This window comes from Orussus abietinus, unplaced genomic scaffold, assembly GCF_000612105.2.
Source record: "Orussus abietinus isolate OABI.00-Male unplaced genomic scaffold, Oabi_2.0 scaffold249, whole genome shotgun sequence".
In the NCBI taxonomy this organism is placed as follows: domain Eukaryota; kingdom Metazoa; phylum Arthropoda; class Insecta; order Hymenoptera; family Orussidae; genus Orussus; species Orussus abietinus.
Window position 1 is genome coordinate 103,428 of NW_019394417.1, and position 13,443 is coordinate 116,870.

At 39.3% G+C, this 13,443-nt stretch overlaps 1 protein-coding gene across 1 annotated transcript in view; it reads left to right on the plus strand.

Annotated features, from left to right (window-relative positions):
- The window catches only part of LOC105695921 (serine/threonine-protein kinase Genghis Khan), a 111,619-nt gene that overhangs the window by 71,406 nt on the left and 26,770 nt on the right, over positions 1 to 13,443 (plus strand). Inside the window, exons 3-5 of the mRNA XM_023432243.1 lie at positions 807 to 1,062; positions 1,793 to 2,079; positions 7,042 to 7,185. Coding sequence (XP_023288011.1) covers positions 807 to 1,062; positions 1,793 to 2,079; positions 7,042 to 7,185 — 687 coding nt within the window. The remainder of the gene's footprint in view (positions 1 to 806; positions 1,063 to 1,792; positions 2,080 to 7,041; positions 7,186 to 13,443) is intronic.

A 13,443-nucleotide genomic window follows, 5' to 3' on the forward strand; every position in this document is an offset into this window, starting at 1 on the left:
ATTAATACTAAGCCACCTCGGCTCTTCGGCCTCGAGCGTCGAGCGGGTTGAAATGAGAGATGAATGAAATAAAATCAAATGAAATATCATTTCACTGCTTTCGACAATGATTTAATGTTGTTCAGAAATAGACACTAACATTTTGTCCCTGGGACGATAGCCCGCAGAGTACATCGTCACAATATATATTTTACGTCTATTATACATTCAGCGGTGATTGAGAATCAATTTAGTTATAGATAATTAAATGAGGCATTTTAATCCCTACTAATCCTATCACTTTCATCCAAACTAAGAAGTTTCACGTCTACCGCGCGGGAGTTCTTTTTTTTTTAAGGAGATTTAATTTCAGCCTTTCACGAATTTCTCTTCCTTTTTCTGTATCTGACTTAGGCATCTAAAGTGATGAATTATTAGCAGGCACACTAATCAGTACTGAATCGCCAAAATTCCATATAACGTATAGGAGCATGACGTATATAAAAAATTCCCCCTCCCCTTTTTCTTCTAATATGGTAGACCCACCTTTCCGTTTCTCCTTTCCTCTTGTCTATGGTAGCGCTCCACTCAGTTGCCCGCAAAGACAAAGTAGCCCCCTCCCCGTCCAAACGAATCCTCTTCTCCCAACCTTTTACTTTTTGGTTTTACAAATCCTTCCCATGAATCAAATTTACCCTACCGTCGCTAAAGAAGTTTCACTTCAAAATGTTGAATTCGTCAATTCGTCTTTGTCCAATTTATTTGATTATTGATGTGAACGTTGTAATGCTTTCTTTGTAAATAATATGTGGTTTCACCTTTTGCAGGATCCGACTTCTCCTATATCCCATGAATTACTGAACAAATCATCGACGTCCCATGGTCAGTCCAATCTGCAGCCTAAGCCAAAATCTCACCAGTTTTTAGTACGCACGTTTTCAGCTCCAACCAAGTGCAATCACTGCACTTCGTTAATGGTTGGTTTAACTAGGCAAGGTGTTGTATGCGAAGTATGTGGTTTCGCATGTCACATGCCCTGTTGCGACAAGGTGCCTGCCATGTGTCCAGTCCCTCATGATCAAAGTAAGTTTACTGGGCCTCGTAATAACTGTACTATTCTAGACTCGGGATTATACGCTTCGGGCGTATCAATATGTTTCCATCTTTATTTCACTGAAAAGAAATGTTCTTCGCTTTTAAAGGTTAATGAAAATCTCTGTTTTTCATGTTTTGCATTTTTTAGATAGAATGCGTTATTCAACGTCTATCGGCAGATGTCCACATGTGCCAAGTTTCTTGATATACATGTGGAACATCTGCAAAATATGGTTATAATCCTAACAAGTTGTATTTGTTTCATTTTCGAAAAGTTGAGAGTCAGAATACAATAAATTTATATGTGTGACTCGATATTGTATTCGTCCTGTCACGGAATTAATAAGAAAAGCTTAAAAATGTTGCTTCAAAATATTATACTGTTAACTATCAACTGTTTATAATGGAAGAAAATTCATTTCGTTGCTAATATAAACAAGCATTAAATACTAAAGCAGAAATTAAATAACTTACTACCGTCCAGTTCTAGTAAACTTAGGAATTATACAATTTCTATCGGACGTAATTCAAGTACTATTTCGAAGTATGCCATTACCAAACAAACAGACAGACAAAATGTTCTTTGACATTTCCTGCTACGCCATTTCATAGACAGATCAGAAAGAACTAAATAAGAAACGGTATTTCCCCGTAAGCTGTAAACTAAAATAAGTTATTAACTTTATCCGTTGATTGGCGGAAATGTGTAATTTTACAGCTAAACGACCATTAGGTATCGATCCAACTAGAGGCATCGGCACAGCGTACGAAGGATATGTTAAAGTTCCAAAGATGGGTGGTGTTAAAAAGGGCTGGGTGCGGCAATTTGTTGTGGTTTGCGACTTCAAACTGTTTCTTTATGACATTTCACCGGATCGAAACGCTTTGCCCTCTGTCTACGTATCGCAAGTTCTTGACATGCGAGACGAAGAGTTCAGTGTCAGCTCTGTACGAGATTCTGACGTGATACACGCGACAAAGAAGGACATTCCATGTATATTTAGAGTAAGTATGTTACGCTGTTTCTTTAGTAAGCATCGCACACGGTCTGATCACATCCCATTTGGAAAAATTGACAAATGAGTTCTTTGTCCTTTTCTTATTTTCATGTTATTATTTACTTCTGCCTATAATAAATATTGAACAATGAGTTACATGTGTTAAATCAACTAGTTTTCATTATATCACATGCAATATTAAAAAAAAAAATGTTTTGTGTAGATTTTAATAGGTGTTTGAGTAAAGCATGCATGGCACGTAAATTAAACAGATGTTACTTTAAATCAGTGGTACTTAATCAGTGCTACGCGTATTTTTTTGCGTATCATCGGGGAGGTGTTACTTTATACACCATCGTATATGGTGAGTCAAGCATTTTTGAGACAAGAGTGCCAAATGGAAGTTTTTTGATATTGAAAGAAAAGTTCGATGGTAAAGCTAATTATTAATTTCAAGGTCATTTCAGGGTTAACTACAGCGTTGTATGAAAAAAGAAGTAATGTTCATTCGAAACATTTTTAGTACGGCGTCAATTTTGCAAGTTAATCATAAAAATAATATTAAGAACGTCCATTCCGAGTTATCTTGCTCAATAGCTCCGTTTTACGATTTATGTTAATCAGCCGTTGTGCCGGTTGAGGAAAGTCACCACAGTTACTACCGTTTGTGCCGATTAAAGTGTTATGAAAGGATCAGCCTATATACAGGGTGTAACAGAACTCGTACTCACTATTTATACGGCGCTATCCTTGCTGAAATAGGAGTCGAAAATTCCTGTACCAATTTACCTACAGTGCATAAATTTCCTGTAATAACTAATTCAAGCACAGCCAATCAATTACGTCTCCCAACTGAATGCATAGCGGTGGGGACGCCAGTAGAGGTGCGATCGGCTATCTGCCTACCATTGGGGAACGCGATTGACTGGCTGTGCTTCAATTAGTTACTACTGGAAATTTATTCACTGTAGAAAAAAATGGTACAGGACTTGTCGATTCCTTTTTTTAACAAGGATGGCGCTGTATAAACCGTGACTACGAGTTTTATTACATCCTGTTGTTACGAGGCTACTCTATTTTCCTCAAAATAGAGAGGCGCGCATTACATTAAGTATGAGTCAGTTACCAGAAGATAAATATCGAATCCCAAGCAACGATAGTTTCATTTGATTAACCCGGAAAAATAACAACGAGTGGAGCAATCATCGAGGGATGTTTTGGCTTATTCGCACGCCTTTCGCACCAAACTGCACTCTGGACCAAAACACGGGGCCTACTCATCAGTCAACGTAGTGACTTTCTGATCACGTCCGATCAAGCCCTTGGCAACAAAATCAAAAAACAAGGAAATTGGACCCTCTCCTTACGGGCACCTCAATAACAATATCTTGTATAAAATCGGCACCAAAAAAGAGCACGTCGCTAGACTGAGGTGGTCTGTCAACCTCTCTTCTACTAAGACCGACCCTCAATTAGTTAGTCGACACTCTGTGTGGCTGGGGTTCTCTGAAGAGCTGACCATACTGTTAGTAACAGTTTTGCGTTTCGGTACTCCGACATCCACGAGCCAACAGTGAGAAAAACGACGGCGCTGCGAATTCCAAACCAGCGAGAGAATCTTAGGAGGCTTCAACCCTAGGGCACGCCCTGGTTGGAAGGCGTTCACGTGCAGTTCATCGCAATCAGGAGGACGTGGGAGAGACGTCACCGGAATTAAAGGCCTCTGCGAAGCCACGGTACAGATCCTCTTCAAAAAGCTCCACTCTTTCACTCTTTCACCCTTCATCGCTCTCTTTCGAACCCTATTCCAATTTACTAATCCGCAACAGAAGTCGGTATTCACCTACCGATAACGACTACCAAATTCTAATTCCTCACAATACAAATTGCAACTCATTAGCTGCTCTTGTTGAGTAAGGCAAAGCGCAACTTGCAAGCAAAGAATCTCGCGTCAGCATTCCTCAATTGGTACGCGGGCATATATCGTTACACTTTCGCGAGTCGCTAACGCGCGGCCTCCAACGTCTTTGTCTCGTCTCGCGACGATCCGCTTAGCACCGTATACCTTTTGCGCACCTTACCCCTGTGGACATTTTACCCATTGCATCACAAATAGAACTATTTGGTTCAATATAAAACGACAACTTAATTCTCACGAAACCTTATAACCCCTCCTGAGTCCTCATTATAACTTTCCAACAACCCTTTGAGGACCAAAAACCTATCGATCCCACTAAAGAGGTTGACTTCGCCACTCGGGTTATCCAGTTCATATTTCTCAAATCATAAACTAGTTACGCGTGCGTACGAGTGAATTCTTCTACAAACACTATACCGCTCGGAGGAATCTGCAAAATTCCCCAGCCTCGCTAGCCACTGGGCCGTCACGTAACACTGTATATCTATGAGATCAAATTATTCGTGGAAGTATTCCCCGAATTGAGTGCACTGATTCGTTTCAAATGTTACCACGTAAATATGGAACCCCAAGGCAAGTCCTCAAACTCATGAAATTTCATTTTTTTTTATTTATTTGCAGACTAAATTGAAATTATTTTAATCTATAATAAAGCTAGACGAAATATTATAGAGACTGTAACATTAGGGTGGCTCTTATTTATTCTTAGTAAACTTTTTTTGACGATTTTTTTATCGTGTACCACCCAATTTGGTTCCATTTTATGTAGAAATAATTCGTATAAAATTTGAGCTTGATCGGACAAAAGGTGCTCTTGGGCCCTTAAAAATTGAAAACACCATAAAATTAAAGAAAAACTAAATGTTATTTATTTATCTTGCAAAATGATACTTATAGGCAGAAAAAGCTTTATACAAAAGTTGTAGATCTGTTAAAAACGAACGTGTTATTATGTACAACTTTTTCTCGTATAACTAACTGTTTCTGAGAAAAATGCAAAAAATAGTGTCCCAAATAATACTACTCCAAATACTTTAGTAGAGGGTAATTTAGGGGATTTCATATAGCACGTAGCACTTTTAGTTTATCTGTGTCCTTCCCTATTTCCTGAGTGTTCTAGTTCAAGTGCTACCTGGTTTGTGGGCTCCATAGTAATTTAGTATAGTAATGGTATAGTTTAGTAGTGAGCAGATATTCTTCTAAAGAACTCAAGACCACAGTCAACCATTTACCTGGCGTAGTTTTCTCTGGGATATCGAACGAGTCAAAACAAATTTTCATGTCACGATCTGTTCTGCTAGTATATTACGTGAGAAAATTTATTTGCTTGTTTATAAGAGAGTGGCATGTGAAATAACTGAAAGTAAATTGCCATCAAACAGATAAGCTTTAAGTGTATTATTTTTTAATCTTCGTGCGGTGAAGTAACTTTATGCGATAGTGTTAGACTTGCATTGCAAGAACTTATTGTTTTTTGGGAAAAAGCACAAATTCCAATTCAGGATTTTCGCTATTTTCTCGGATACAGTCATACGAGTAAAAGTTGTACATTATAATATGTGTATTTCTAATAGATCTACAACTTTTATATAAATCTTTTTGATATTTAATTAATACTTAGTAAGATAGGCACTAAAAATTGATTTTTTCTTTAATTTTACGGTTTTTTCTATTTTCAAGGGCCCAGAAGCACCTTTTCCTTTTGTCTGATTAATCTCAAATTCTACACAAATTATTTTTACATAAAATGGAACCAAACTGGGGGGTAGCACGAAGAAAATTCAAACTTTGAAAATCAGAGCTACTTTACTGTGACATTGTAGGCAGAGCATTTTCCTTGCAGAAATACTCTATCGCGATATTCTTTTTTATCGCATTATGAGTGATTTTACAGTAAATGGAAGTGTTGAGCCCAAGAAAAGAAAGTGCCGCGTAACTGCAATAGCCGAACTGGATTGATAAATGTGGTTTAATTGCATGGTCTCCTAGATCATCAGATCTTACTTCTTCAGATTTCTTTTTGCGAGATGTTCTTAAAGAAGGAATTTACCAAGCAGTTCTAACGTCTTCACAAAATATAACGGAATGTATTAGTGAAGCATCTAGAAAAATCGTAGAAGCCAAATTAATGCAATATCATAATTCTTTCATATCGTGCATTAGCATTTACTTATACATTGATGTTAAAGTTCGTCTTTTTGAACATTTACTAAAATGAAGAACGCAATTAAGTTTTTTGTAATTAGAGTGTTTTCCCTAAGCCATTACACAGGTTGACTGATGTAAATAATAAAACGAAGCTATTGAATAAGATAATTCAGAATGGAAAGTTCTTGATATTAATTTTATTATCTTGCAAAATTGAAACCGTACAAACAAAAGTTTCGTATGAAAGTTACTTTCATTTTTCTATATATTAAAATGCCACGATAAAAAAAAAGGCTTTCATTTAAGACTTAGAAATTTACACTGGTAATGAACTTAAAATAAGTAATGAACATTACCATTATACTTCTCCCTTGACTTCAAAACACTTTTTCTTCTAAATTACTTCGGTTCACCATATACGATAGTGTCTTAAGTTAAATGCTCCACCCGATATATAACGCGATTGTGTAATTTGAAACATAGAAGCGAAAAGGAAATTATGCTACCAACGTACACTGGCCGATATGAATGTCTTTCCATCATATACTGGTAGCATAATATATATAAAGAAAGCGTTTATGTCCACCAATGTACGTCAACTATGTTATGTCTCATGTATTTTATTTAAGGCCTAAACAAATCAAAGGTTTGGATACTCCTACCTCAGCAACTTTGATTATTCTCAAATTTTTCTTATAATCAAACTGTTCCGCCAATATCAAAAATAACGGTTAAAAACCATTGTTTTCAATAATGCATATATATGCATATTAAAAATATTTTTTGGTGTTTGATTACCATGCAATATAAAGTACGATGCTTGGTCAGAATTAAACAAACAATATGCTCTTTCATACTGAATTAATTCAATGTTAACATGTATAAATATATTTATGTTTATAGATAACAACATCATTGTTGGAACCACCTGGGTTGCGAAATCATACTTTAATGCTTGCGGACACTGAGAGTGAAAAAACCAAGTGGGTCGTAGCCCTTAGTGAATTACATCGGATTCTGAAGAGAAATAATCTTCCAAATACAACAGTATGCTATTCATTACATTTATTTAACCCTAGACATGCACGTAAAGAACTTCGGCGAACACGCACGTGGGTCTGACAACATTTCAAACTGCCATATTCTTTTGACTATTTAACGGGTTTGATCATTTAAAAACTATATATCATTCTTTATGTTTCTAGTTTAACTCCATATCATCAAAATTTCGCTTTAAGCAAATTATTAATTGTTGTAAACAAAACCGTGAGCCTTTTCTTAAATCGAAAAAAATTAATTTTTTTATATATGAAGAAAATTTCTTACAGGAACTTTAAAGGACGATTTTTAAACCAGGAATCTTAAATTTGAAATAAATAAAAAATATTCTAGAATCCAAATATTTATGAAATATAATTACTTGAAAGTTTGAAAATCACTAATTTTCGAATAAGAGTTTTTTGAATATTAATTAACGCTTTAAAGTACTTAACGTGAAATACTTATATCAATTAATTTCCGGTCCGAAAACCACACAATTTCCAGAATTACGTACGTGATATCTCAGAAAATGGAATTGTATCTGCTTACCTGGTTTATCTTTCTCGTCTGACGTGTGCACACAACAAATTTCAAGAACTCTATAAAACTTTGAACGAAAGTTGCATTAAGGTGATATAAAAGTAGCCTCTGAAGTATCAAAATATCTATAAACTTTTCTTCGCACAGGGTGCATCGAATGATCTGAAACTTTTGCATGTGATTACAGAGGCCCTAAGAAAAACCGACACACTCATGACATTTTTTCCCAATATATTTTTTAATTTATTTCAAACTAGAACAAATGTTTTTAATGTTTTACACCTTTTAATATCTTTGAATTGAAAACGAAGACTTTCACGTACCAGGCATAATAATTTAGAATACTATCGTAATCAAATATTGCAAATTCGTGTGGGAATTATCGAGAAAAGTTTTAAAAATGTGTGTAGTTACTCTCGTATATCTCGTGATCAACACGTGCTCTATATGTGCCATTAGAACAAAACTTAGTTACCGCTATATGTGGCAGATGGCGCCATTGTTCGATTAGAGTATCAAAACACCTGAATCCAAGGGATTTATTGGGTTTTACTTCGATCTCTTTTTAATCATTTTATTGACATTGTATATGGAGTACTTTATTTCGTATGAACTCAATGTAGAGTGTAACAGACGTCAACATAAATCTTTATTAAAATATAATGCTTAACCGGATACGAATCCATTACTTATTAAGCTGAACTGAAACGCGTCGAGAAATTTGATGGACATTGGTATTATAAAGAAGATTCTTCTAAATACCTACGTTACCGATATCTGTATTTATATCGACAGCCGTGTTGAATTATATTAGGTATTGCATTAAATAGCGTACTCCATATGTCATTTCCGTACAATACTTATAAAGAAATCGAAGTAAAACTAGAAACCCCTTAGATTCACGGTTTTCAATACCCTAATTCTCTGCAGAATGCCACCCTATGCCATCTGTGATTTTAGTGTCAACTAAATTTTCTCTCCGAGATCTCGCGTTACCTTCGTTTTAGTATAGAAGCACAGAAAACACTTTCTCTGCCCTTATTTCGTTCAAATGCGAGTTTCTCGATTACTAGAATGTTCCAAATTGTTGGGCAAGTGTCCTGATACCATCGTTTTTCATATCAGAGCCTTCAGTACTTATATATCGAGCGAAATATGAGACCTCGACGCTATTTTGGTTCTGATCTAAGATAAGAAAAACTTTTTTTTTCGAAAATCCTAATTTTTAAAGTGTCAGGACAATTCTTAGGTGATCACGAGTAATGTGTCAAAGTTTCAAACAGTCGATCAAATACCCTTAAAAAAGAAGTATCTTATTCGACTCGACTGATTTGAGGTGGGTTTCACTTCACCTTTAAAAGTATTGGTTAATGGGTCATAATCCCATTACATATTACGAATTCATGGATAATGAATTCTATTACCCTTATTAATTATGTACGTATGCAATTTTGTTGCATCCTTTTCGCATTGTAAACGGGACCCCGTTACCCCTCTTAACATAAACCTTAATCTAATGCTTTACATTTTTTTTTTCTACGAGGGGAAATGCTTGACGCATACGCCCCCCCCCCCCCCCCCCCCCCCCCCCAAGGGAATGGTCGGAGGTAGTGTACTTGCACCCACTAAAAACCACAAGGTGGCCTACGTATGTGCAGGGGGGGGGGGGGGGGGGCACGAGATCGATTTGTTACCGCAGCCCCCCCCGCGGGGGCCCTACCCGTGACCCCTACAGCTCCCATGACCCGGTCGCGGGCATGACGCAGGCTGCCGAGTCGCCGCCCTCAACACGACGTGCAATAAGAGAAGCGAGCTCCCCTCTGCCGCCCTCTGCGGTACCGACTGCAAACGGGGCCAGGTACTGAGTTCCCTGGTCCCTCACCGGTGCCACCCGAGCACAAAAGAAATGAATAAGGGTAACGGTGGCTAGTTCGGGAGGCGGGCGTAACGCCGCCAGAGCCGCGGCCCAGGCAATCCTCCGAATTGGTCAGTACCGCCCCGACCGTCCTGTGCCCGGCCCTGGCGCGATGACGTTCACGTCAGCTGGACCGGACCAGTCGCCGAACCTGTAATCTCGCCCCCCCCCCCCCCCGGGGGGGCAAGGACAAAGCGATAAACCCTTTCGTCCAACTCCGCCAGGAGATCGTAGGGCACGATCCCCGCGACGGCGGTCGCCGCCTCGAAGGTTATCATGCGATATCCACGGGCGACCTTGACGGCCATCCTCCTCTCGAGGCGCCTCAGTAGCTCGCGGCTACGCCTGTTGGCCATCAGGGCACCCGCCCACACCGGGGAGCCGTTGCGCACCATCGACGCCATGACTCCCGCGTACAGACGGCGAACCTTCTCGCTGGGCTCACCGAGGTTCAGGAGCCGACGGCTCGGGGCAACCGCCATCCCTCGTTTCGGGGGACCAGCTTTACGAAGTGAGCGCAAAAACTCCAGCGGCTGTCCAACTCGAGGCCGAGGTACCTCATGGAGACCCCGACCTTTATGCGAGTTTCTCCTACGCGTATCGAGGTGAGGACCCCTCCGTCGACGTCTGACATACAGCCAAATGGCCTCGGTCTTGACCGAAATTTCATACCCTCTCCGCCGTCCCTCCCATATCTTACCCTCTCACCCATATTTTATTCCTTTTCAACTCCTCCCTTATCATATATCCCGGCGTTGTCCAGTTCACTCCTAAAACCCATCTGAGAAACTGCTTAGGCATACCTTCCATTCTACTGTAGCTCTACTAATCCCATCTCTCAGCTCCATATTCTATTACCGACTATACCATCGTGTTGAATATCCACGCACTTCTTTTCCAAACCTTCCCAAACTTCCCTATCCGAAAGCCCCGCCCCTAGCTTTCCTCACTCTCTTTTATACCCTCCTCCTGCTTTCTACCTTTCTCAATCATATACCCCAGATAACTAAAGCTTCTTACTTCGTCAATTTCCTATCTCTCCCACTTTTATACCCTCTCCCTTTCTCTAGCCCCGCTCTTTCTGAAACATATCACCTTTGCTTTTCTGGTGTTCACCTCCCCTCAAGTACTCCACCATCTTCCCTACCATTAGCTTCAACCGTCCCTCCCCATCCGCCAGTTACATTATATCGTTCGCGTTCGTCAACGAATAAACTCTGTTCACCCCAGATTATTACTCCTCCCTTTCCTTTTCCCCTTAACACATCCTCCATATCCGCCAGGAATAAATTAAGCACCACCAGGCTCAACAGACATCCGTGCCTTAATCCCGTACCCGTCTCGAAATCTTTTCCTTCCTCCTTTCCCACTCTTACCCTACTCATCATCTCCCTATATATTTCCAATATCCTTTCAATTAGGCCCCTCCTCCATCATCTTCCACAACTCCCCCGTATTCACCAATCAAATACCACCTTTATGTCTATAAACATCGCGAATAGCCTCCCACCCTTCCTTCCCAACAGCCTATTTATTAAACAGTTTAGCACGTAGATATTGTCCATCGTCCCCATTGCATTCCTAAACCCGTCTGGTCCTGCGGGATCATCCCTCTCTGCTCTATTATCTCTACCAGCCTATCTTCGAACAGTGCCGCGTACAAAGTTGGCATCTACGGCACCCCTCTATAATCCCCAACTTCCTTCCCCTCCCGTTTCTTTAAACTCGGGACTACCTCTCCCACCTTCCATTCCTCCGGTGATCCTTCCATTGTTCACTATCCTCACCATTTCGCTTCTCAGCTCATTTCTTGCAAACCTCCTGCATTCATGCGAAATCCCATTCTTCTGACTGCTGCCTTCTCTCTCTTCAGCGTTTTCACCACCGTATCCACTATCTCCTCCTCAGCCTCACTGTCATATCATCCTCTGCTCTACCCTTCTCTGCCCGTTAGACTAACAAAAAATATTCCTTTTAATCGCTCATATCAATACCCTCCATATATCTTCTCCCCATTCCCCTCCTTTCTGATTATTTTCCACACCTCGCCTTCCCTCTTTGCTTCGCTCACTTCCCTTATAAACCCCTCTCTTTCTACCTCTTTTTTCCGCTCGCACATTTCCTTGTACTGCCTTCTTCATATTTTTCCCGCCCCCTTTCATCCTTCTCCACCATCTTAGTTCCGCCCTCACTAAGTCTCTAACTCTCTACACTCCTCCCACCATCCAGAATATATCTAAATCTCGCTTTGAACCTCTCAATCTCAAATTTGCATTCATTAACTGCGTGGGTAAACAGTCGTCACGTAGTACATTCGTTTACTTCTTCCACTGCAAAGTAAAGTCTACATATATATAATTTAAGGTCCAAACTTTACACGTACACAATGCACACTAATTGGTGTGGTCAGCTCGCGTGGTACATTCGAGTTTACCTCTTCCACTGCAATGCGAGCTCTACCTATGTATGATTTAACTTTGTGGTACGACATTGGCAACTCTTCCCTACAAATAGCAACAAAATCATATAAAAAAGAACCAAAACCATAAGTCACTAAACATTTATATTTTATATGATCTGCTATTGGCTTACAGTTTTAAGTTTTTAACTTACAAAATACAATGCCTTAATGACTCCGTGATTACTTGTCGAGTACTACTTAGCGGGTGCACGACAAATATATCACAATACTGATATTGAATAGGCAGTACACTTTTAACACGTTGAGTGTTGCGACAGTCCCTAGGGACTGACAGTGAACTTTCCGTTTAAGCGGCGTCAGTCCCTGAGGACTGACACGGCGTCAAGAATCCTATATATAAAAAATTGTGCGGCCTAAACGGAAAGCTCATAAAAATCGGTTCCGCACACAACGTGTTAAAATTGATTGTTAATAAGTTTTTAATGAGATAGATTATCAAGAGTCCTGGTCGGGTCTCGCACCGAGTACACACCGACCACAGGGATCTTTTACTCGAAGCTGCTCCTTCACTGTACGTGTTTTATGTGCCGGTCTATCTGGAAGACTCGTGTACCCCAACTATTTTACCCCAAATGTTACTTATTCCGAATGGAAGCCCATATGTAATGCATGAATCTTGTTCAGGACATTCCGCTAATTGTATTTATACCAATTTTATATAGCTTGAATTATTGACTTCAGAAATTTGAATGCTTATTTGCGACGCTCCGTATACGACCGCGACTCAGATCATTCTGATACGTCATCTTCGCACCTCTATTAACTCTTTTAGCCGGTGGATAATGCTAGTGGCGCTCGACATGTCCCGCGCGGGAGTATCTTCCCCTTACATAAAGCCGCCCCTTCTATTTTCTAACCGCGAAGCAACTGTCAAATGTAAAAATATACTGCACGGTGAAATGTGGATTTGCAGGAAATTAAAATAAGAGAAACATGGGAAACAGTATGAAGTGTATATTATGCAGTTCACCGATTTAGTGTATGTATTTATCTCTTCAAAAAACACCTACCGTGTAAAAAAAACTTTGTCAAATACATTTTTATTTCCGACTTCAATTACAAAAATAGCTCAACAATGGAAATCAATTATCTTTGCCAAATACAATAGTACTTTCATACTATTAAAACTCTAATCAGTTATTTTTCCCAAATGTCATAGTATATTTTCCCCCACATAATACAAGTACATCCATTCCAAAAAATTTGTTTTGCCTCGGAATAATGTCTGGGAAAATGTTCAGTTTTCTACTTCATCTTATAAAATAAAAAAAATATATAAACTAAATCTAACCATATAAATAAAATTAGAAACTCAATTTGAAAACAA